At 38.9% G+C, this 27,457-nt stretch overlaps 1 protein-coding gene across 1 annotated transcript in view; it reads left to right on the top strand.

Moving 5' to 3' along the window:
* Nucleotides 1-27,457, top strand: part of agbl4 (AGBL carboxypeptidase 4) — a 318,402-nt gene that overhangs the window by 251,114 nt on the left and 39,831 nt on the right. Inside the window, exons 10-11 of the mRNA XM_078408101.1 lie at nt 6,305-6,457; nt 16,838-17,000. Of these exons, the coding sequence (XP_078264227.1) occupies nt 6,305-6,457; nt 16,838-17,000 (316 nt within the window). The remainder of the gene's footprint in view (nt 1-6,304; nt 6,458-16,837; nt 17,001-27,457) is intronic.

Consider the following 27,457-nt stretch of genomic DNA (forward strand, 5'->3'; position numbering starts at 1 on the left):
TGGGGCTTCATAGACAAGCAGTGGCCAGAGTATCCTTGGCAGGATAACATGCTGGTATATCCACGCCTTGAACTTGCCGGGAAGCCCTGACCGGTCCACCGCTCTCAACCAGCCCTCCAGCTCCTGACAGGTTGCCTGGACTGATGCTGTACCCTTCAGGCTGCTGTTAAACACCTTTCCAAGACTCTTCACTTGCCTTTCGGAGACAGTTGGGATTGGTGTCCCTTCAGAGTCAGAATCAGAATCAGAATTACCTTTATTGTCATCCAAAAAAAACCAAGTCTTTTGGACGAGATTTTGTCACCCACAGTCCAACAGTAAGAGCAATAAAATAAACAATTACACACACAACCACAAACCAACACAAAACAAAAACATCCATCACAGTGAGTCTCCTCCAGTCACCTCCGCACTGTGATGGAAGGCCAGAATGTCTTTTCTCTTCCCCTGCCGTCTTCTCCCGCGGTCAGGCTGTTGAGGTTGCCACGTACCAGGCCACGCCGGACGGTGAGAGGTCCGCAGCAGGCCGACCCAAGCCCCGCAATCCGGAGCGGGCGAAGACGCCACTGCTGCTGAAGCAGAACCTGTCCATGACTTTACCCTTCTTCAGCACCAGTGACCTTGTTTTCTTGGCTTAAACATCATCCATGCCCAGCCAATCAGTTTCTCCAACCCTTGCAGGATCCACCTGCCTCCTGGCACTGACTCAGTGGTGACAGTCAGGTCGTCCATGAAGGCCCTGATTGGTGGTTGGCATATTCCTGACTCTGGTTCAACAGACTTGACAATCATGTTCATCACCAAGGCAAAAAGGATCACAGAGATGGTACAGCCTGTGATGATCCCAACCTCCAGTCTGTGCCATTCTGATGTTCCTGACCCTGCTGAGACTCTCATGCTGAACTGGTTGTAATAGTCCAGGATGAGATTGGCCACTTGGCCCGGCACATGATGCTTGACCATGACTGTCTGGATCAGCTTGTGCTGGATGGAGCCGTAGGCGTTGGCCAGGTCAAGCCAGAGCACTGTCAGGTCTCCCTTGTTCTCCCTGGCTTCTCTGATGAGCTGGGTCACCACTCCCGTGTGCTCGCGACACCCCGGCACTCCAGATACGCCTCCCTTTCGCACTGAGGTGTTGATATAACCATTGTTGGAGAGGAAGTTGGTCAGCCGCCTTGCTACTATGCTGAAGAAAATCTTGCCTTCAACGCTTAGCAAGGACATGATCCTGAACTGGTCGATTCTCTTGGAATTTTCTTTCTTTGGGATCCAGACTCCTTCAGCGAATCGCCACTGCTGTGCCACTTTCCCTCTCCTCCAGGTGACTTTCAGGATCTTCCACAGCCATTTCAGTAACAAGGGGCAGTTCTTGTAGACCTTATAGGGGACTTCGCTCAGGCCAAATGCATTGTCCCATGCATTTTCTGCTCAGTTTAAAGCTGGTCCTTTCTTCTCTTCATAGAATTATAAGGCAATAGGTTTTCTATTCATTTATTTGCAAAACATTGCAGTGGAATATTGGACATGGTGATTCAGCAGTTAAGTTACAAGTTGAGTAACCCAAATGCCCACACTCCAGTGATGTAGGTTCAATCCCCATCATGACAACAGTTATTAATCCAGAATTTAAAAAAAAACTTGTGTTAGTAATGATTATGACCAAATGACTAGATTGGCGTAAATATTTAATTCAGTAATATCTTTCAGTGGAGGAAATCTGCAATCCTCATCCAGTCAGGTTTACTTCTGACTCCAGGCCTACAACAATGTGGTTGTCTCTTAACCTCGTTCTGAAATGGACCCCACAAGCATTCAGTTGTATCTCAACAGTTAAATTAAAACAGTCTATATTTTAGACTGGGATATATTTTAGACCCGAGACTATATTTTAGACCCGAGACTTCCACCGGGTGGCGCTTCGGTGGCAGCCTTGCCTACAGTTTATTTGTCCTTTTCGTTCTTTTTTTGTTATTTTTGGTGAGTTTTAAAAGTATGTGTTAATGTTCTCTGGTTCATTTTATGTGGGGGGTGGGCAGGGGGGTGTCAGGGGAAACTTTTTTTCAATCTCTTACCTTGCCGGAGATGCGATTGTTTTCCAATTCGTATCTCCGGTTGCTCTGCGGCCTAACATCGTGGAGCTGGAGGCCTTGCCTGGGATTGATTTTGAGCCCCCGCAGGGCGTGGACTTACCATCAGACCGTGCGATTCCTTGCCTGTGATCGTCGCTCCAACCACGGCCTGCAGATTTTAACATCAAGGAGCTCGCAGTCTCGGGTTGAGACCGAGGTTGGGAAGCTCCAAGCTGCACGAAGTTTGACTAGCCTCGACCCGGGTAGATCGCCCGATGCGGGGGAGCTGAGATTCCCCCCAGTGCAGGAGCTTGATCACCCTGATGAGGAAGGCCCGATCGCCGGCTATGGGAGTAAGATCATCCCGTCAACGGAAGGTTAGAGGCCCCGACAGCTGGAGGACAAAGAAGGGAAGAGATTGAGGAATGCGGAGGAGTCACAATGGTGGATGTTCATGTTAAAATGTATTTTGTGTGCTCTGTTGTTTTTTATTGTTATGACTGTATGGCAAATGAAATTCCTCGTATGTTACAAAACATACTTGGCTAATAAAGTTTGATTATGATTATGATTGAAGTCCTTCCAGCTAGTCAATCCGGAGATTGCTGTAAATTGAGAACACACTCCCACGGACGGCTCAATCAATGGAATGAGTTCATTGTATTTACAGACACATACATGTGAGAGTCACCCTACAGAATAGGTCCTATCCTACTATCAAGGCACACCCCAGCAAGAACAGGACAATGGTACACAGGCAAGATAGAGTAGTCCAGGGAGCCCTCAACGTTGACTCCAGACCCTTTAATAGTGGCATCTGGAAAATGTGGACCTCCTCTCGGTGAAGGTAGTTATCATTGAAGTTATTCACCATTAGTGCACCAGCAGAGCCTTTGGCTAAGAGGAAATTAGTTCAAACCCAGCATAAAGCTCATGTTCCACTCGGTAACAATGGTTCCTTTCCTCCTAATACCTTTGTAGCTTGAAATGTCTTTAGCAGGCACCTGAAGGCACCATCTATACACAATTATCTCCCAATCCAACATTCCTGGCATTGAGACAGTGCACCTTTTCAAGTGGGAAGAGTTGACCAGGCAGATAAAAAAATTAAAATAAAAAGATAAAAAATGTGCTATCACCCAAAACATTGGGAGAATTTACCTATAAATAAAATAAGGATAGACAGGTAGACACAAAATGCTGGAGTAACTCAGTGGGTCAGGCAGCATCTTGGGAGAGAAGGAATGGGTGACGTTTCGGGTTGAGACCCTTCTTCAGATGTTTTTCACCCTAGTTATTGTGAATGTTTCAAACAGCGGCTGCTTACAGTGATTGCAGCTGCCATGTTTTGCTAAAAGGAATCATGATTAGTAGGTCTCAATCTTCAAGAAATCTCTCCGGCAGCAACAAGTACAGTCCTGTGAAAAGCTATTATTATATAGGTGGGAGAATATGTACGTCAAGCAGAACACATAATCTCTGGCTTCACAATCATCGGTGCAGATCAATTTGTGTATCGTCAATGTATCCAATCATTTGTGAGACATAAGATCAAATGGGCGAAATTGCAACTTGATGTTTTAAATGTATAAAACATTAAAAACTCAGGAGGCAATAGAAGTAGACTTCGCTTCGGGGGCATCTAATTCATGTCTTCTTGCTGATGTTCTTAATATTTGTACATGTTTTACTGGGACTTAAAAACTATGGTCATAACTATTATATCATTGGTCCAATTAGAGTAAAGTTGTGATGAACATCAAACACGTAGATGTTGGTGTTTCGTGCCCAGAAATGCCTAGTCCAATTTCACAGTTTTACAATGGGTCAATTTTGATAGCATATAGCCACTATCATATGAAAAATGCTTAAAATGGTTTTAGTTGTTTTTTGGTCATTCTAAACCAGACCATTTTCCATGCAAAATATTTTATTTTATTTGTATTATTTAATGCTGCAATATGTTCATGTTCAGAAATTATAGGAGCAGAATTAGGCCATTTAGTCCATCAAGTCTACTCCGCCATTCAATCATGGCTGATCTATCTTTCTTCTCAACCCTATTCTCCTACCTTCTCCCCATAACCCCTGACACCGTTACTAATCAGGAACCTATCAAAATCCACCTTAAAAATGTCCATTGACTTGGCCTCCACAGCCATATGTGACCATATTTACCATCTAATTACTTGGTGTCTAAACATTGTTCAGCCAAGTCAACATTTATAAAGATCTGATGCTCTTAAAATTACAGTTCTACTAATTAAAGAAAAACAGCAAAGTCCTTGGAATTTTTGGCAATAGAGCTTGGGAAAGATTGCTTGCAGCAAGATGATCATCCTCAAATAATGTTCCATAAATTCAGATGGAGATTGGGTCTATAATGCACAACACCAAGGCCTTTGTTTTTAACAACCAGCAAAACAAGGAGCGCATATAAGAACAAGGCATCAAAGAGATCATAAAATGAATAAGCATTATCTTATCCCCAACACAATTCCCCCTGAAATAGCATCTGTTACATTTATTAAAATTCAAAAGAAATTCAGTTTGATCAATTCTTTCTAACTAATATACATCATCAAAATATATGCTTTCCTGTAGCTGACAAATCTATTTGATATAATTTATTGAAATGAAGAGATAACTGAGATTTTGAGTTCATTTTGACCTTATAAATGTTAAAAATTAATTTCAACAGAAACAAATGTATTTATTCTCTATAAAAAGCTGAATACATTTCCTTCGAGCCATTTTGTCTTTAATTTATCTGCTGCAGTTTGACATTTGCAAGTCTACAGCTACAGCTTCAGATATTTTTAAGAGATGGTGTTGCATATGAAATATAAATAAGCTGTAATGTGTGCAAGTTTAATTTATCCATGAACACGTTCTGAATTATTTGAACTTATGAGCCTACCTATTTTATGTCTGTCTGTCAACGTTGTGCTGTATTATTCTGGAGGCAGAAATTGCATTTTATATTTTAGATTTGTCCTTTTTGCATCACCTGAGGAAATTTGCAGATTATGAGAGTTTTACCTCTATTAAGACTGAATCTCCTTCAAGCTGCTGATAGACTGGCCCTAACAGCAGCCGCTTTACTTCTTTACAGGTGCCATCCATCAGCTTGACATGGCTGCCGATGGGCCAGTCATCTTGTCTATATTTCATACACAAACATCAGAGCTCTTGACAGCATTTTGCACACTAGGAAATTGCTTCTGCTGCGGAATGAATATAAAACAGAGTTGCTTGTTCTCCACCATGTGTTTATGACCCTCAGGACTAGAAGTGCTGTCATGAATAGATAATTTTGGAATGTTCATGTATGGTATCTGTAACCAGTTTTTGAGCTACAATTTTCAATCTATTTCGATAAGATTTCTTATCTTCATGCTCACAACTAAAGCAGTTTTATTTTGATAAAGAGATCTTGGACTTCAAATTCTGGATTTTGTCTGTATAAAATGACAGATATTACAGAGAATTTCATTACTTATTACTTAACGGTTCATAAAAAATATATTAAAGAGGGTGTTACGTAAAATCCTGCATTGCAGAACTGAGTAGAGTATGCAGAAGGTTCAGTACAGCTGTTGATACAAAAAAATACCTCAATGCATCTGCACTGCTTTCTAAGACAACTGTTAAAAGAATATTGGAAAAGACAACGAGGAAATCCTATTTAAGAGTAAAAAAAGACACTTCAAAAAAAGCGGATTTTTGGTGTATTTTGCGTAAAATTATTTTGTTTTCATAATAAATGTTACTATTTGGCTCGTTGAATAAAAGTAGGCACATTATCCCCAGCAACCTACCGCTTTGCAGGTACTTACTATTTCAGCAAATTATGTCTGCAGCTGATGCACAAGTACCACATTTGGGAATTAAGATGATTCTATAAACTATCTATTGTAGATTCTATAATTCACCACAAACCATAAAAGTCTAATATGAATCTAGCACACGATACCACTGAGTGCTGATATCATTATCACATCAACAACAGCACTCCCATTAAATTTATACACCATACCATTCTCAGATTTTACAGCCAACCTGTTATCACTGTTTGTTTTGATTCCTATTTGGATTAATTTCCTGAAACCTTGACCTTTATTTATTCAGAGTGGCAAAGTTAAAGTCTTTTTATGAAATATTACACCCTTGGAACTGGTTTAGTAATTTTCAAGTTGCATATGATATGCATTGACTTTTATCCTCTCCAACAGAAAGCAAGCATGGAATTTTACATTGACATCCATGCTCATTCAACTATGATGAATGGATTTATGTATGGAAACATCTTTGAGGATGAGGAGAGGTTCCAGAGGCAAGCAATCTTTCCCAAGCTTCTTTGTCAAAATGCAGAGGACTTTTCATTTGTAAGAGGGTTTCCTTTAATTCGTAGAATTGTTATTCGAAGTAGATAAGATTTTTATAGATTTGGTTTCACTTCATCAGACAAAACATTCTTATCCATACTCCAATATAGTTTTATCCATATTTTGGATAATATTTTATTCTTAACCAATTACTATGTTTCACAATACATCATTGCTAAAGTAATTCTCTCTCAATTAATTCATAACTTTAGGAAAGAATGTGTTTGGAAACCTTTTGCATTGAATGATCATTGTATTTTGGAAGGTTTGATCAAGATGTTATTTTTCAGAAAAATGTAAACTTGATAACAGAAAATATACTACTAATGTTGTTTAAAGCACTGGCCTGAAGTAATGCTAATGAGCTAAATTACATGCCTCCAGTGTATCTTGTGTATCCAGTGTATCAGCATTACGCAACAGTTTTTTGTTTTCCAAACAATTTGCAATAATGATCATTTCTGAGTCACTTAGCAGCATTCTGGAAATTTGACTGTGAACTTGGATGTAGAGAGAATGTTTCCACTAATGGGAGAGTCTAGGACTAGAGGTCATAGCCTCAGAATTAAAGGACGTTATTTTAGGAAGAAGAGGAGGAATTTCTTTAGTCAGAGGGTGGTGAATCTGTGAATTCTTTGCCACAGACGGCTGTGGAGGCCAAGTCAGTGGATATTTTTAAGGCAGAGATAGATAGATTCTTGATTAGTATGGGTGTCAGAGGTTATGGGGAGCAGGCAGGAGAATGGGGTTAGGAGGGACAGATAGATAAGCCATGATTGAACAGTGGAGTAGACTTGATGGGCTGAATGGCCTATTTCTGCTCCTATCATTTATGATCTTATGAACCCAGCCATAAGATACCATTGTGTTCTCATATGATTATCATATCAGTAGCTCCTGAGATGATATAATTCCCTCTATTGCTCTTTTTTATACACTGCAGGAGAAATTAGTTGACCCAATAATAGCTTCTCCTAGGAGAACATAGACTAAGTTTTTCTTAGAGAAACCATCATTGGGTCAACTATGTTTATCCAGCAATCCCCTTGTCTGAAGGATTATCAGGCGAGTTCCATTCTTACATTTTATTGTTATAGACCCACCAGTGCTGCATCATCCTCACCCTGCCCCCACAACTGATTTTGTTAACAACCCTCTCTGAACCGCTGTTCTGAGGGCCAGTCTCCAAACACCAAAATCCAAGCTCGTGACCTGATCTCCCAGGCCTCCTATTCTCTATCCATTAATCGCATGATCCATCAAAGTCCCCACCAGAGACCTCAATCTCTAACTATCGCATTCTATATCTATTTACCTAATCACCCCCTGAACTAAGCTCCAATCTCTCTGGCTGTTGCCCCTATATCATATCATATATCATATATATACAACCGGAAACAGGCCTTTTCGGCCCTCCAAGTCCGTGCCGCCCAGCGATCCCCGTACATTAACACTATCCTACACCCACTAGGGACAATTTTTACATTTACCCAGCCAATTAACCTACATACCTGTACGTCTTTGGAGTGTGGGAGGAAACCGAAGATCTCGGAGAAAACCCACGCAGGTCACGGGGAGAACGTACAAACTCCTTACAGTGCAGCACCCGTAGTCAGGATCGAACCTGAGTCTCCGGCGCTGCATTAGCTGTAAAGCAGCAACTCTACCGCTGCGCTACCGTGCCGCCTACATAGGGCTCTGATTCCAATCCCATATAATCTGCCATCCCCATTCCCAACCTCAAACACACCATAAACCTCTTGCTTCCTTTCCTCTGATCATAGTGCAGACCTAATCCCTCTATCCTCTTCAAGCTCCACCCTCCAAAATATATATTAAGGTTAATTATACAGAATTATAGTGTAATAAGTTGTTTGCAAAATGTCTGCCTGCATCCAACATACATCTTCTACTCCTCAGGTTGTAGGAATTTCGAGGCCTCTGTTTATTGAGTAACAATTTAATAAACCTGTCTCCATAAAAATGTTAATACACCTATTAAATATAGTATTTCAATATCTCCTGCATTCTCATTAAATGGATGACAGAATCGGCTATTCTGCTCTCTTATTCTTGTTGATCTATAAAATATTAGCCAAATATATTTATGTCAAAGGATCCAAAATCTGCTGAGCTAGTTTAATGAATTTGTCTTTTTCTGATACCCTTGATATTTTTTTAATTTTTATGCAAAACATAATATCAGACATAAAATGTTTTCAATTTTAGGTCATCTTAGTAACTCCATATTCAAGCTGGCCATGAATAGAAATAAGATGTTCTCTGCCCATTTCCTTGCTTGCTGAAATCTTTATGTCTTATATATCAATGGATAATTTATAAAAATCAGAAATTACATAAATTAATATAAATTTCACTTCTGTAATGTTGGGACATAAAGAATGTCACAACATGAAATATATAATAATCATGCAGTAGGTAATAGGTTCTTCTGTTTGGAATTTCACCAGAAAGGCAATTTTTTATAGCTGCCAACCCCCACAATTAATTAAAAATTTTGGAGCTCCTCTTGAACCTTATGTCCACATGTAGAATATGGGACCAGTTCACAGAAGCATTTAAAAGGTGATGGACAGACCATTGCATCTCTTGTTTGACCAGACTCCCAAGCTCATCATTGCAAAAACATTTTAAAAATAAATTGTAAAATTAAATCATAGACTGTAGATGCTGAGAATCTGGAATAAAAACAGAAAATACTGGAAACATTAGACAAGATCTGTGGAAAGAGAAACATGATTAATGTGGGGACACTCAAAAGAATGCAGATGCCGGAATCTGGAGCAAAAAGCAAACTGTTGGAACAAAAATGAGAGGACTGAGGATGGACCAGAAGAACAGAGATAAGGGAATGCTTACCCGAAATGAGCAAATTCAGTGTTCAAATCATTGGGTGGCGGTGTATCAATAGACAATAGGTGCAGGAGTAGGCCATTCGACCCTTCGAGCCAGCACCGCCATTCAATGTGATCATGGCTGATCATTCTCAATCAGTACCTCGTTCCTGCTTTCTCCCCATACCCCCTGACTCCACTATCCTTAAGAGCTCTATCTAGCTCTCTCTTGAATGTATTGAGAATTGGCCTCCACTGCTCTCTGAGGCAGAGAATTCCACAGATTCACAACTCTCTGACTAAAAAAGTTTTTCCTCATCTCTGTTCTAAATGGCCTACCCCTTATTCTTAAACTGTGGCCCCTGGTTCTGGACTCCCCCAACATTGGGAACATGCTTCCTGCCTCTAACGTGTCCAACCCCTTAATAATCTTATATGTTTCGATAAGATCCCCTCTTATCCTTCTAAATTTCAGTGTATACAAGCCTAGTCGCTCCAGTCTTTCAACATATGACAGTCCCGCCATTCCGGGAATTAACCTAGTAAACCTACGCTGCACGCCCTCAATAGCAAGAATATCCTTCCTCAAATTTGGAGACCAAAACTGCACACAGTACTCCAGGTGCGGTCTCACTAGGGCCCTGTACAACTGCAGAAGGACCTCTTTGCTCCTACACTCAACTCCTCTTGTTATGAAGGCCAACATTCCATTGGCTTTCTTCACTGCCTGCTGTACCTGCATGTTTCCTTTCAGTGACTGATGCACTAAGACACCCAGATCACGTTGTACGTCCCCTTTTCCTAACTTGACACCATTCAGATAATAATCTGCCTTCCTATTCTTACCACCAAAGTGGATAACCTCACACTTATCTACATTAAACTGCATCTGCCATGCATCCGCCCACTCACACAACCTGTCCAAGTCACCCTGCAACCTCATAGCATCTTCCTCACAGTTCACACTGCCACCTAGCTTTGTATCATCGGCAAATTTGCTAATGGTACTTTTAATCCCTTCATCCAAGTCATTGATGTATATTGTAAATAGCTGCGGTCCCAACACCGAGCCTTGTGGTACCCCACTAGTCACTGCCTGCCATTCTGAAAGGGACCCATTTATCCCCACTCTTTGCTTTCTGTCTGTCAACCAACTTTCTATCCATGTCAGTACCCTACCTCCAATACCATGTGCTCTAATTTTGCCCACCAATCTCCTATGTGGGACCTTGTCGACGGCTTTCTGAAAGTCGAGGTACTTTCGACTCCATCGGCTCTCCCCTGCCAATTTTCCTAGTTACATCTTCAAAAAAAGGATCTGCATACAATATGAAGTGTTACGAGTTAACATTGCAGGTGAATGGATCTTTGTCCAGTTCTAAAATATTATCTATTTTTTACACATGTAAAGGCTGCATCCTTGTCATTCATAACACATTATTCAAAGTAGTTTTGTGTGCTCAAAACTGCCCCCATTAACTCACTTGGGCTCAAACTTTCAAAGATATTTCCTGTGACCTACACATTACTGCCTCATCTTCTAATTTTTCACACAAAGGGTGGTGGGTGTACGGAATAAGCTGCCAGATGAGCTTGTTGAGGCAGGGACTATCCCAACATTTACAAAAAAACAGTTAAACAGGTACATGGATAGGACAGGTTTGGAGGGATATGGACCACATGAGGGATATGGACCTACATCAGTGTAGATGGGACATGGTGTGGGCAAGTTGGACAGAAGGGCCTGTTTCCACACTCTATGACTCTATGAATCTATAACCTCCTAAAAATTAGCATGTCTTTTTCTCTTTTCCAAATGACAGGTCCTTGAACTGAAGGATTAACTGTTTCTCTTTCCACAGATGCTGCTTTACCTTGTTGAGAAATAGCATTTTCTGTTTTTATAGAGTAAATCACGATTCATAGCAAACTAATCCTTACAGACAAAAAAAGGACATAAAATGCTGTAGTAACTCAGTGGGTCAGGCAGCATCTCTGGAGAATAAGGATAGGTGATGTTCTGGGTTAGGACCCTTTTTCAAACTGATTGGAGGTGGGTGGAGGGGGGGTGGGGGGGGGGGGAGGTTGTTGAAAGCACGGAGAGGCAGGGCAAAGCTTGGCAGGTAATAGGTGGGCACAGTAGAGGTTTTTTTTAAAACGATGGATAGTTGGAACAAAGACCAGAGATTAAAGCAGAAAGTGTGAGACAGACTTATTGAACAGCAGTCTCAATGTCACCATCAGGTCCATTCTGCTAGGTATGTCTGCAAGGGATAGCCAGGCTGCAAACAGCAGGAAATAACACCACCCTTGTTCTGTCCTAATGCCCTCAAAAGGCTAATATCGCCAGTGATTAGAGATACTTGGAAATAAATTAAAATTCGTAAATTTATTTAAGATACTTGAATGCTATTATTAATTGATTAGAATATAAAAATATATTAAAATAAAGAAAAATAAACAAAAATGCTTACCTATACTCACTATTTAAATGATGATTAGTGGCAGCACAAATGTGGCAGCTATTTTTGTTGTAATGTTGAGAGGCTGGTTACAAAATATTAGGTAGTGGTAGAAATTTCAGGACTATTGTGGATCTGTCAGGTTATTGAGGAGAATTGTGATTGATTGGTGGGATAAAGGGCAGGCTCATGATTAATCGGAGAGGATAAGAAGATTTGCAAGGGTGAGCCATTGCTTATGTATTTTAAAGGGGACCGACCAAAGGCAGGCTACCAATGTCAGACTCAATTATATGAGATTTACTCAGCCTGGACCTCTTTAACTGCATTAAAGCAGGTCTCACATGCAGACTATTTTACCTAGCAGAAGGGCTGAGATTGCATAAGTGATGTGAACTTCCAGAATTGCTTCCAAAGTTGAATACCACTGTGCATGTCCAGGTGTCCCCTTGAGCTAGCATGTCAGGAATAGCCAGAGAAAAGAATTGCAGACTTCTTGCATTTTCCTGTTTTCTTTATCAACAATATTATTGCACAAAAATCATATTACAATATGCACACAGCTGCTTCTCTTCATAATAAGCTTTGCAAGCCAGTCTATTTTCCATGAAATGTTTTGACAGATCCTTTGGAGATGTACCAAGACTTTCACAGGGGATATTTATGGATATGGCTGTATTACCAGATGAATGTTTAATATGTAAATTGCAACTTGAAAATTCCCTGGGCATAAAGATTTGACTGCTAGATTGGACATATCATTGAAATGTGGCTATTTTACTTTAAGGGGAGAAAAACTATGCTAGTGGTTTATACTTGCAGCCCACTAAATCCTATTAATACTGCACCATCTTGGCGATGGTGTCAATATATTAGAAAGTACAGCAGTCTAGAAAATAAGAAAAAAAGGTTGTTGAGAAAATTAAAAAATTGATATGCAATAAAATATTCTGAAATTTGAACCAATTCATTTTCTATGATCCACTCGGAAAAGTCTAAAATGATTTCCCCTTATTTTAAACTAACCCTGATGACAATTAAATGAGTTTGGGTCAAAGGTTCAAAGTATATCCCACCTGATTTTGCCCTTCATTGATTTTAGTAGTCAATGGTTGGATAAGCTCATGCTGACTATGTTAATGAACTCAAAGATCAATTCCCATTAATCTTTGGTCTCTGTTCTGTCCCTTGCTGACTTTGCAGGCACAGAGTCACTTCTGTGACAGAGAGATAAGAGCTGTGTTTGACATAATAGTACTGTGACCTCCTGCAGCAATGATTATTGAATCTTTTAGGTAGATTGAATAATAACAGTAGCTTCCGTTAAAATTGCTTAATACTTTGCAGGCATGTTACCAGTCAAAATATATCAAACCACATAATGAGATGCAGGGACAGAACTTTGTCAAAGTGCAGGGTTTTTTGGAGTAAAAAGAAAAACAAAAAGGTAAAGAGGCCATGGTGGCAGGGGACAGAATTCCATAACATTGCAGATTTAAGGAGCCACTGACTATACCCGAGTACTATCTGTGCCAATCAGCAGTAGATCAAGAATGTAAAGTAGATTATAAAGAAAATTTGATCACGTAATATACAAATTTGGAGCAGGAGTTAACCACTTGATTTGAACATTTAATAAGAACATGCTGATCTGACTGTAAACTCAACTGGGCATTCTCATCAACCTGTGCTAACTGTTCAGCCCCTTGTTTATCAAGTACCTATTTACCATAAGCTTAAAAATATTTTAATACTCTGTTTCTACCACCTTTTGATGAAGATGCCACAAATTACATGCTGTACCTGTCTACTAGCCTTTTGCAAATCATGCACTAGTACTCAGATCCCTCTGCAATCTCTCATCCTCAGGATAATATGCTTCTTTGATACCTTTCCTGCCAAAACAATTTCATATTTCCCACATTATACTCAAGATCTATCTGCCAGATTATTCCCCATTCCCTTAACTTATCTATTATCATTCACGTCCTTCTTATGACCTCCATACAATTTCCTCGCTATCTTTGTGGCATCAGGAAATTTAGCAACTGTCCATCCAAGCCATTTATATAAATGGTAAAAGATTGATGCCCTAGTACTGAATATTTTGGCATACTACCTGTTATATTTGGCCAACCCAAAAAAATCCTTGCATGTATTTCTGCATCTTCTCTCGTCAACTAATCTACTATTCACAGAAATATGACACTTCCTACAATGCAAGCTTTCGTTTTCTGCAATAATCTCTGATATGGCACCTTGTCAAATTATTCCTTTCTATTCATAGCACCTGCTACTATTTCGAAGAACACTAATAAATTTGTCATATATGATTTCCCTTGAAGCAAGCAATATTAAATTTGACTGATTACCCTGATTACCTTTCTTCCATGCCCTGCTATAATATCTTTAATAATAACTTACCATTTTCCCTTTTAGGTTTTTAGAACCTAATTGGCTTGTAGTTTCCTGCTTTCCCTGTCCACCCCTTCTTGAATTAAAGAAATACATTTGATATTCCTCATGGAGAATATAACTTTTCAGATTTAAACCGTGGCACAATGCCAGTTTTTGATCTCTGCATTCTGTTGCTTCACTGCATAAACTTGGACGGCTGTGAGAAAATATACCAACACTCATCCCACCATCCTCTCTCCCTCACACACGTGCATTCTCTCTTTCCTTATTTAAAAGCTGTAAACTGTGAAACGTGAACAATTGAAATTAAAGTCAAATTCATGGAAATTGGACTGATGGCAATCATACACTTTAAATCTCCCTGGTTAAGTTGTTGAGTAGTTTCTTGTGTGCCTCAGCTCCCTGCCTATCTCTACTGGTCATGAAAAATGCTCCTGGTGTATTTCCATGAAAGCGGGGCCATTTTATTGTGCAAAATAGCTGTAAACATGTTAAAATTGCCTTTTGCTGATAATGCTTTTCTCTGTGAATGTAATATTATTTATCTATAGAAATTAATTTGAGGACTTTCTTTTAAAAGGAATGACACCTTATATGTAATTACATTGTCTGGTCTTAGCAACACATTAAAAACAAAAAGGAGTATTATGGAGATTGAATTAATTAATGCTACATTCACAAGCAGTTGTACTTCACAAGAGTTGAATTATCCCAGCTTAGATATTTATTGCAATTCCTTTATAATATGATTTCATTTGAATATCCTTAAAGAAGCCATTAGAATTATTCTCTGTATACATTTCTGCCATCTGCAATAATCTGCTTTAATTCCTATCGCGTAAATATTTCTTTCATTAAGATCAGGGCTGGATTTTATCACAATCATGGATATATGTTGAAAAATCTTGTTTTCTTCTTAAAATAAATTGAGATAGTTATTCTCTGACATAAAAAGCATATCAAACATTACAGCACAATAATAAACACCATGAAATAACATTATGAAATTCATGATACCTATTTTTAAATTAATTTTAGCAGTTGGTGGATGATAAATGCAGTTTACTTTTTATTTTCTTATTCCCTTGGGTTAGGTTGGCTGTTTGAAATCTCCGACAACAGCAAATCTAACAGATGTGATCAGGCTTCAGTGCCTGAAAGGAAAATGTTTTTTTAAAGAATGCCTTATGGTATTATTTGAACAAAACTTTGGCCTTCTGGAGATATAATTTTGGTAAATTTAAAAAAATCATCATTTATTGACAGTCTAATATAGTATATGAATATCCTTTGAATAAATTATTTTCATTTTTTTGAAGGGAAGCAAATAGTTTTAAAATGCTTCTACCAAAAATGTATTGGCTATAAAAGTATAATTTACAGTAAGTTCAAAACATAATCAGAATCATACTTCCAAAAAAGCTAGGAATTAAACAAATTAAATGTTGTAAAGACTAGACTACATAAAGAAGTTATTTAAATTAATTAAAGCTGGTTAACAAAATGTTGAAACATTAAAAACCAAAGCAATATAGGCCTTTCAGTCCTTGAGGTTTGCTCCTCCGTTCAATATGATCTTCGGTTATCGTCTATATACATATCATATTTCCACTCTTTCACGTTGCTCCTTGATACTTATGTGTCCAGATATCTATCAACTTTCTTTGTTTAGTTTTGTTTAGTTTAGTTTAGTTTAGAGATACAGCATGGAAACAGGCCCTTCGGCCCACCGAGTCCACACCGACTAGCAATCCTTGCACACTAACACTATCCTACACATTCCAGGGACAATTTACATATTAATACTAAGCCAATTAACCTACAAACCCGTATGTGGGAGGAAACCAAGGATCTTGGAGAAAACCCACCCAGGTCATGGGGAGAACGTACAAACACGTACAAAAAGGAGCATTATGGAGATTGAATTAATTAATGCTACATTCACAAGCAGTTGTACTTCACAAGAGTTGAATTGTTCCAGCTTGTAGAGACAAGCAGCCCAGGTCAGGATCAAACCCGGGTCTCTGGCGTTGCAAGGCAGTAGCTCTACCGCCAAGCAACCGTGCCGCCCATCTTATTATGGCTGATGTTGGTAACTCTTGGATAAGTAAAAGGTTTCAAAAGAATCACATAATAATCAAAAAAAATTCACTGACCTTTATACTCCTGAGCAGTTTTACATTTTTGCACAAACTTTTTTAGACGTAATTTACATTGCAAATAAAATTTTCCAGTTTCATAGTTCAAAGAAGATTCTAGAATCTGGAGGAAAAAAACAAATTGCTGTCAGAACTCATCAGGTCAGGCAGCATCTGTAGTTGTCAAGAAATGCTCAATCTTTGGATCAAAATGCTCCATCAAGTCTTAATGCAATGCTTGGACCCAAAAGATTGACAATACCCTTGTCTCCACAAATGCTGCTTTAGGAACTGAGTTCCTCCTGCAGTTTTGTCTTTTGCTCATATATCAATTATTTTGCTGTAGAACTTCTGCTGTTGTAATCTGTTCATTAGAGGTGTGACTCAATTTACATTGAGTTCATGAAAGTGTGAAATATCAGACCATTGTTGTGCTGTGCAATGCGACAGTGATGGCATTACCTCCAGTGATTTGGTCTAAAATTCTTCATGTTAATTTTTTTTTAGTCTAGTACTTGCTTTAATCGGGATGCTCTGAAGGCAGGCACAGGACGCCGTTTCCTTGGTGGTCTTCTGGATGACACATCCTATTGCTACACGCTGGAAGTTTCCTTTTACAGTTATGTTGTAGGAGGAACTACCAGCACAGTTCCTTACACTGAAGAAGCCTGTATCCTTTTAATGAAAGGACTGAGTGAAATGTGAAATGTTATGCTGGATATCATCTTGAAAGATTATCGCTCCTGCTTTTTTTAGAACCTTGGGATGCAGTCTATGAGATTCATCTCTTAATCTTAATTTTTTTTCCAGCACTTTCCCTTTCATGATATTAGTTTTTTTCCTACTGGTAATAAATCCTTTGTTTCTCGCTTTTTCTATAACACTCATTGTACATTTCACAGTGAAAACAGATTAAAATATTTGTTTTAACACCATGGCCATTTTTAATTCCCATTTATAATTTCTTCTTTGTTTGCCTCTAAGGCGCTTTTTTTTTTAAGGCGCTTTCCCACACTTGATGCAGGATCGGAAACTTCATTTATTTATTAACTCACTGCAACTGAATTGGCTGCTGATGCATTGTTTGTATTACACTCTTTGACCTCAAAATGTATTCCTCCTACGCTGTTTATTTCAGTGTTGTACAATTGAAACTGCACTTTCAGGAGTTTGCATTATTCTTTTATTCCTAATCTGTACTTTTTGAGAGGCAGCATGGTGCACAGGAAGAATTTTCTTCCTTGGCTTCAATTCCTTTCTGTGATTTATCTAGTGTAGCATAGTATTTTTACATTGATTGTAAAATCACCAGGAGCTTAGTGGAAAGTGCCACTAGGATCGTTTATGATATTCCCATCGTCCCCAACAATATAGCCTTGCCTACAGTGCTTTCCGGAAATGATTAGAAACATTGTCGCCATCTGTTGCATCCTTCATAACCTTGTCATTGGGAGAGCTTGATATTTGACTAGGAAGAAGTTTGGGGAGTAAGAGAAGGAACAATTAAAGCACAAGGAACACTGGGGAGAGTAAGGTATTAGAAGGAAGGAATGAAGGAAGGCCTTATATAGACACATTGTAATAGTGAAGCTTACTGCCCGGATAGTCTTTTGAGGCTATCGTATCATGGGCTCTGCATATTGACCAAGAGGAATAACTGGAGATGGTGAATTGTCTTCCTATTACATGGTTTTGGTACTAAAGTAGTGAAGATGCCAAGAAGTTACTGTCTGTTACTGTTACTGTGTAACTTAGACTCTACTTTTCAGCTGTAGTGGATCTTGCCTAATATGACTTCTGCAAGCCTTCAACAATATCTAAGGTCAATAAAATGACCAATTCCACTGACCATGAAGATGAGCCGAGCAACCCAGTCCTCAGGCAGCTTTGCAATGCTGACAAACCTATAAAGAAGGCATCACTTTACTTAATTGAAAAGGATTCTCAGACCTTTGAAAGTCAGCAGGGATAGTTTTATTATAAGCCACATGAGGCAGCACAGTGGTGCACTCAGTTGAGCTGCTGTCTCACAGTGCCAGTGACTTGGGTTCAGTCCTGACCTTGGGTCTGTGTTGAGTTTGCACATTCCCGCTCTGACCATGTGGATTTCCCTTCTGGTTTCCTCCCACATCCCAAAGATATATGGAGTGATAGGCTAATTGACCACCATAAATTGCCACTGATGTTTAGATGACTGGTAGAATCTGGGGGGAATTTGTTTAGTTTAGTTCAGATATACAGCATGGAAACAGGCCCTTTGGCCCACATTGGCCCTCAATCATCTGTTCACACTAGTTCCATTTTATCCCACTTTCTCATCCACATTAGGGGCAATTTTACAAAGGCCAATCAATTGATGAACCTGTGCATCTATGGAATGTGTGAGGAAACCTGGAACACCTGGAGAATACCCATACGGTTGCAGGGAGAACAGGTGAACGCCACGCAGACAGCATCTGAGGTCAGGATTGAACTCTGGTCCCTGGCGCTATAAGGTTGCAGTTGTACAATTGTGCCATTTTGCTGCTAAAATGATGAGAATGGAGGGAAAATTCAAAATGGGATTAATGTAGGATTAGTGTAAATGAATGTTTGATGACTGCTGCGAACTCTGTGGGTCCAGGTGGCATTCAATCAGGACCAAATATTTGATGAATTTGATATCTGCAGTCCACATCATGACAGATTGAAATGATGAGGAATCTACTTAGAGTAGACAGGAAGGACCTGTTTCGCTTTGCAGAGGTCAAAAGCCTGGGAACATAAATGTGGTAGTCTTGGAAAAATATAGCTATAAATACCAGTTTATTAAAATGCTATTCTTAATGAGCAACAAATTTGTTTTAAATAAAGTAACTGCCACCTGTTTTAAACATAGAAATAGTTCAAATAAGTCCTAAATTATGAGAAATAATTTCCCTAAAATATTCCTAAACAAGTGTTACTGAGGTGACCTATTCCTTCAGGGAAATTGGGAATAAATGACTGTTATGACGTTGGTTTCAACAATTTATAATTAGCCGTTTAACCTGTACCAGAGAATTAGATTTTTAAAATGCAGTTTCCTTAAAACTTATCCACCATGCATAATCTAGGACAATATTCAATTCCTCCCATTTTACTAACTTAAAATTGATTTAAATAAAGAGAGAGCTGGATAGAGCTCTTAAGGATAGCGGAGTGAGGGGGTATGGGGAGAAGGCAGGAACGGGGTACTGATTGAGAGTGATCAGCCATGATCGCATTGAATGGCGGTGCTGGCTCGAAGGGCTGAATGGCCTACTCCTGCACTTATTGTCTATTGTCTATTGTCTATTGTCTAAATAAAATATTTTTAAAAAACTGAATTGTGCAGTGGAAATGAACACAGAAAATTGTAGGACAGTAAAAATGCAATTTGCTGTAATAAATGTAAAATCCCATTTTCTATTAAAAGATGCAAGGTGCTGGAGTAATGCAGCGTCAGGCAGCATCTCTGGAGAACATGGATAGATGATGTTTTGAGTCAGTGACCCTACTTCAGAATGATTATAGGGGATTGTTGCTGAGGGCTGTACGTTCAGAGCGGGTGAGATTGGAGTAAGTAAGAGGAGTGGAGAAGTCAAGACAATTGATGTTGCCCCTGCAGTTGGAAATAAAACAGATCCAGAGAAGGTAGAATGTTGAGCTTTTTATTTCCAATTGCCATATGACCATCTTGAGTTCTCCACCTCCAATAGCTCAGCAACAATCACAACACTGGTATTAAACCCAATGAGAAGGGAGGTGCCAATGTAGTCTGGCAGGCTGATCACTTCCATGCTGAGGCCAGGCACCAGGTCTTGGACTCCCCCAAGAGACTTTCCAGGTGAAACAAGAGATACACATGCACCTCCTCTGACCTCATCACCTGGTGTTCCCGATGTGGCCTCCTATATATAGGCGAGACTAACGGGAAGAACAGCTCCTCATATTCCCCCTGGATAGCTTACAACCCAATCATATGAACATTGAATTACCCAATTTTGGGCAAACTACAACCTCCCATCTCCCTTTCTTCCCCCTCCCTCTTTCCCTTCTGCCCCACCTGGGCTATGCCCCGTCTCCCCTCCACCTCCCCTTCCACCTACATTCCTTCTTTTAGCTGCACAATTCACTACACTTCAATCCTTTTGTCTCACACATTCTGCTATTGAATCTCTGGCCTTTTTCTAAATATCTGCCTATCCAACCCCCTTCACCTGTATCCACCTGCCGTCTTTGTCCTACCCTTCCTCTCTTCCAGCTTTCTTCTCCCCTCTAAATCATTCTGGTCTTGACCCAAAACATCACCTACTCGTGTTTTCCAGAGATGCTGCCTGACCCGCTGAGTTATTGCAGCACTTTGTGTCTTCATTTGTAAACCAGCATCTGCAGTTCTTTGTTTACTCATTTTCTACTTCTTTGCACTAGCTTCTTCTCTTTTGCCCTGTGCTGCTCTAAAATTCATAACATTTTGTTGTCTTTGTGATTATTCCTCAGAATTTTTATCTGTTTCTTTTTAAAAACAGTACCTGCAAGGATAGCTTTTAGTGTATTGTTAAATTCAATTTTGCATGGTTGCTGTGAACAAAATATTTACATTTTGATTTGTGCATATTACAGCAAAGTTATCACAATTCACACAATAACAATGAGTGGATGGAATAATGCCGGAGTTGAGCAGCTGTAAGAACAAAAAGAGTATTAAGAATGATGTTTCAATTCCATGACAATATTTTTGAGCAAAGATTCCTGGCAGATTCATGCAACACTTTATGACACAAGCTATCTGCAATTATGCACTCCTAATGAAGCAAATCCAATGACAGTTGCGAAGAGATGATGAGCTTTAACAGTCAATTTTGTCACAATACTGTATCATATGCCTCACATGGTAGACATAAGGATTTGCTTATTGATGATTAATTGTAATTTATGCTTTTCCTAAAACAGGATAAATCCCTTTTCAATTTGAATAATTGAAAGTGTGTAATCCCAGTCATTCAATAGTTTAGCTTCCAACTGCTAAATAATTTCATTATCTCTCCTACCTCATATGTTTATGATGAATACAGCACAATTCACACAATGACAGTGAGTGGATGGAATAATGCTGGAGTTGAGCAGCTTCTGTAAGAACAAAAATAGTATTAAGAATGAGGAATGTTACAACTCCATGATAACATTTATAAAACTTTCCATCACTGTGTTTTTACCTCTCCAAAAATGAATAATCTGAACAAAAACTTACTAAGTAATAATAAATGTGAAAACTTTGTTGTAGTATGCACAAATCAAAATGTGAGTACTGTATTTTGTTCAGATCAACTAGGCTAATTTGAATTTAACAATATGCAAAAAGCTATCTTTGCAAGTACTGTTGAAAATGTGCCTATACACAATATTGTATGCAAATACTATTGTATTTATCACAATGGTATAAGACGACAAGGAAAGACTATCCTACTATTAGAATTAATACGGTATGCGCAGATGGAAGTCATATTATCCTAGACTATTGCTCAACTACAGTCAGCTGCTACCTGGTAAATCAAGGTCCAGTGAAAGAAAGATATGGGCTCTCTAGGGAATTTCATCTGTTGCGCTCCATTAGACCCTCGCAGTTTTTTTAAGAGAGTCACCAGCTTTATTGTAGCTGATGGTATTGATAAATATCATTGTTTCTAAGCTTTTGTTGGTAAAGGTACTATTGGGGAATGTAGTTCATAAGATAATCAATTAAGTAATTTGTCAGTGAATATCTGCTGCTTGCTTTTTTGAACAATGAAGGAAATTACAAACATCAAGATATTGTATTAAATATATAGATATATAATATGCTTCCATCATTAATGTTCAATCAAATCGGTTAGACAGATCATACCAAGGTGACTTCGGGATGTTGGCTGTAAGATATGATTTTGTGATTAAGACTGGTTCAAGTAATTGTTTAGCCATCCTGTGGGATGCTTCTTCCATTTTAGAATAAGTCCCCATATGTTTGTGCCATGAACTTGCCAGGAATAACTTCACAGGGAAGGCCTCTCTCTTGTCATTGAGACATTAGATTTTTAGACATTGGAGCATTAGGTTTAATTTTTATAGAACATAGAATAATTCAGAACAGGAACACACAATGTGCTTAACATGATGCCAAAATAACTCTCATCTACATGCACATAATCCATATCCTTTACCACTCTATCTACTTGTGTTGCTGCTATACATCAATGCTGTTTGAGGGATATGCCATTAATCGTATATTTTCCCCTTATGTTCCCCTATCATGTATTTATACACTAAGTGGCTCGATTGTAATCATGTATTGTCTTTCCATTGACTGGATAGCACGCAACAAGGGGAGGGGGGAGGGGGGATGGAGGGGGGAGGGGGGGAGGAGAGGGTGCTACACCAATGCAGGAGAGGTTTGGGCCCAACGGGTCCACTTGGTCTCGCATGTTTCTAAGATTCAGGGAAGTCAATATCAAGTGTCTGGACATCAGACACCAAATAGCTTCACCAAATCAATGGTTCAATCTTGCAGAATCAGTGAACTGACATATATCATCTGTTCAGAATTTTACCAAGTTATGTTGCCTAGGAAAGGAAATTGTACATTTTTTCAATTTTCATGTTGGCTGTTTACGTATTTCTTCTATTTTAATTCAGAATAACATTGACCATAAACAGGATATTTCTGATTGAATTACCATGAATCTCAAGCTTTCCTAAAGCATAATGGCTATTCTTTTGTTGCCCAGCATGTTTGAAATGCATCCCCAATCATTTTTTGAAAGTTGATGCTGTAAAGCTGGCTGCATGCGGCAGAATGTGCTCTGCAGGAGCTCTTTTGTAAATTAGTTCACTGAGGAGTCCATTCAATTGGTTAATCAAGTTGCATCAAGGCCCAAACAAAGTAATGAACACCATTCCCATTTTCTTCAAATTCTCCTTTCCATTTAGTTATAAATTTATGTTGGTAACATCTGTACTATTCCAATTGTTGAGACTGGATTTATTAATTTAACGCTCTGCATGGGGCTCTGAAATCTGATGGCTGTTTGGCTGGAAACCATAGATGTGGCACTCTGCAGTATCTACAAATTAGTTCAGCTTCCCCTTAATTATCTCTTTCACAAAAGCTGTATTTTTATTCATGATAACACTAACATCTTTTTTCTTAGCCCATTTCTGCCAAACCATTATACTTCCAGTTTTTTACGACTATCACACTACTGACCCATATATTTCACAAAAAAATGGGTTGGCCATTACTTTTCAAAGCCATCTGTGCATTCTTAAAACTAAATTAATGCAGACATAAATCATGTCTCGGTGATATTTAATGCTGGCATGGTGTTTTTCTGATGAAATAAAATAAAAACACATTTTCCAAATGGGCCTTCTGAGATGTTTCTTTGGGATGGCACTGGATGAATTACACTCGGTTGCCAACTCGCGACAGCAAACCCTGATACCCTGTTCATCATCGCTGGCGACTTCAATCAAGCAAACTTCAGGTACATACTTCCCACACACTATCTGCATGCCTCCTACCCCACACAGGGTGCTAATACTCTAAGACCATTGCTATGATTATCACTCCATCATTGTCCTCATTTTGGCCTGTTTGATCATCTCAGTGCTGCTCCCACTGGCTTACAGGGATTGAAAAGTGCAAAGCATTAACAAAAAGACTAATACAGCATTGGTCCATGGACATTGAGGGTCTACTGTAGGAGTGCCTTGAGTCGGCGGACTGGAACATGGGCAAGACCACTTTCTTAAGCATCTGAGAAGATTTAGCATGACCATGAGGATTCTCTTGAACCTCTACTGTGTGCTATAGAAAGTATATTGAAGGGATGCATCTCAGCCTGGTATGGCAACTGCTCTGTTCTTGATCATCAGAATCTGCAGGGAGTTGTGAACACAGCCCAGTTCTTCACAAGCTCATCACTTCATTTCATCCAGTCCATCTTCATAGTGTTTTGCATTAGGAAGGCTGGAAGCATTGTCAAGGATGCCTACACCCTGGCCAGAACATTTTCTCTTTTCTATCTTCGAGGAGAATATATAGGATGTTAAAAGCCCAGATGTCCAAACTCCAAAATTAAGAATAGCTTCTTCCCCCATTGCTATCCAATCATTCCAATCATAGCCCTTCCTGAAAGTGGGTTATTCTGAACTCCACTTCATTTGGTTATTCCATCATTACACTTTAGTATTTCTTTTGCACTACTTCAGATTGCACTACAACCTTTGCACCATTCTGCAGTTTTGCATTCCTCGATCTACTTATTGTTGTCTCTATCATTGACATGTATAATGTGTGTTCTATGAGCTTCATGCGAACAAGGAATTTTGTTGCACCATGGTTAACACGATAATAAACTAATTGATTTTTTAATTAATTAAAACCAACGAATTCAAACCTTATCCATATTAAATCAATTAATATTTCCTTACAGATAAGTACGCAATTAATATGAAATATATACAAAAACTTGGTTCCTTCTCTAATTCACTATGAATTGGTCACCAGGCACAGTTCAATTTTAGCAATAACACAGCTAATTTGCAAGGAAAACATTATTCTTAAATCAGATGAATATTTATTTAGTTTTGATTTTAGTATACTTGTTTAATATTGGAAATAGTGCAAGGAACTGCTTTCTAAATATTTAAACCTCATTTCTATTTCATAAGAAATAAAGATGTCATATTGAACCACCTTTGATGTATTAGTTAATTTATTTATATCTTATCCAACCGTATTTTATTGATTATGCATGCTATTTTAAATTATGCATGATGTATAAATTAGTTTGATCTTATTTGTTCAGAATTAGTCAAAGAAAATACTAGGATGAGATCTGAGAGCTTTGTATTTGTTAGTCAGATCAAATCATAGTCAAATCATATTCTTCTAAGCAGGGCGACCACCGGTACGTCTTATCATAAGAATTCTTATTGTTTAGCATTGATATCTAGCTTCATACAAGTAAAAGTTATGGGTCATTATAAAAACCACACAGTAGCATATTAAAACTAAGTAGTAAAAAGTATGATATCCTTCATGGCTAGGCTTTAAATTATGTTTGAACTGTTAATGTAAGGCAAATCTCTAAAGATGGATGTTGAGTGTGGAATTGCATTAGAATGGAACTAACATTTTAATAGCTATTATTTTCCAGCCTGAGGGATCCAAGGTTGAAAGGAGACCACCTTCATAAGTTTCTTTTTTTTAAAATTAGATGGATTTTATTGAAGGTCACCAAGTAATTCCTGAGGCTATCGCTACATTTAAAATTAGTCCACGATATGAGTTTTAATTTAAGCCTAAAATGTCAAAGCTTATGCAGTCAGCGTAGAAATCCTTGTAAGAAAAAATGGGAACAAGTTGGGAGACTGTTGTATGGTGATGTGTCAGATTCAGTGATTTGGTTTGGAGACCCTGTAAATTGTGGACAAGAACAACGTATCATCTTTTATTCCTGGGTATGTTTTAATGCTGCCTAAAATGGGTATGAGAAATATAACCTTACCCTTCAAAATGGTAATGCAGTTAAACAACCAATACTTTTAGCTGCAAAATATGGTGGTAGTTTAAAGTTGACTTCTTTGATCAATACATTTTTTTGATGAAACTGAAACCAATGGGATTTTTTATAAGCTTACATGAAACTACAAATTATTATCCACATTCAATTTGTCACAAATTTGGTGTATTATAATTCTTCATAACAAGGCTGATATTTTGTACTGACAGTTTTGGGCTCTTTGTCTTAAAGAGGATATAGAAGGGTCTCGACCCAAAACGTCACACATTCCTTCTCTCCTGAGATGCTGCCTGACCCGCTGAGTTACTCCAGCATTTTGTGTCTACCTTTGGTTTAAACCAGCATCTGCAGTTTTTTTTCCTACACGTAGTAACATTGAAGGTGGCAGTCAAAAGGAGATTCAGCAGGTTAATTCTTGAGCTGAGATGGTTGTCCTCTCAGTAGAGGCTAAACAGTTTGGTTGTGTTTTCCTTGGAGTTTAGAAGAATAAAGAGTGGTCTTATTTCAATGTATAAGATCCTAAGGAGAATTGGGAGGGTGGATATTGTGATGGGACATAGTCCAAACTAAGATGCCAGAAATTTGAAACTGAAATGTGGTCACAAAGGCAGTTGGCAAAGAGAGGGATGTCGGGGCACGGGGTAAAGGGATTGGGGGTGCACTCTAGTACTTTCAGCATGTGGACCGGACTTTGAACTTTTTATTCGTAAATGACGCCAAAATATGGTGACTGTGCATTTGTGGGTTGTGCAAAAGAATTTCACTGTGCTGTGCATACATGACAATAAAGAACCATTGAACCATTGGAAGATGAGCTGTTGTTCCTCATGCTCACATTAGGCTTTGTTGTAACAGAGCAGAAGGCAAAAAACAGATAGGTCAGAGTGGGAGAAGGATGGGAAAGTAAAACAGCAGGCAAATGGAAGTTCAGGGTCCCTCTAATGGGCTAAAAGACAGTGTTCCACAATGTAATCACCCAATCTGTGTTTGATTTCTCCAATGGAGAGGAAAACACATTGTGAATATGGTATACTAGAGTGTAGGTGATTTACAGCATCACCTGGAAGGGCTGTTTGGGTCACTGGATGGTGAGAAGGGTGGAGGAGAAAGGACAGGTATTGCAACACCTGTAAGTGCTTGGGCTTGGGGAGTGTTAGACGGGGATCAGGGAGTTACAAATGGAGCAATCTATTCAAAATGCTGAACCGGAAGGAAAGGGGAATAAGTGGTATTATCTTGTTGGAGCTGTTGGAAATTGGGAAGGATGATTTCTTGAATGCAGGCATTGGTAGGGCAAAATTGAGGATGAGGGGAATGATGTTCTAGCTCTCCTCAGGATCAAAGGGCACGAGAGCAGAAGTTCAGGAAGTGTAGGGGATGCGGTCAAGGGCGCTGCCCATTGTTCTAGAGGGAACCCATAGTTCAGGAAGAATGAAACGTATCAGAAGTAGCCCTGCAGAAAGTCTCATTATTGTGCTGTGGATGGAAATAGAGGAAATGAGGAAATACAATGGAGTTTTTACAGGAGGCAGGGTGCAAGAGGATATACTGTAGATGGCTGTAG

Source organism: Rhinoraja longicauda, chromosome 11 (assembly GCF_053455715.1).
Source record: "Rhinoraja longicauda isolate Sanriku21f chromosome 11, sRhiLon1.1, whole genome shotgun sequence".
NCBI classification, from domain to species: domain Eukaryota; kingdom Metazoa; phylum Chordata; class Chondrichthyes; order Rajiformes; family Arhynchobatidae; genus Rhinoraja; species Rhinoraja longicauda.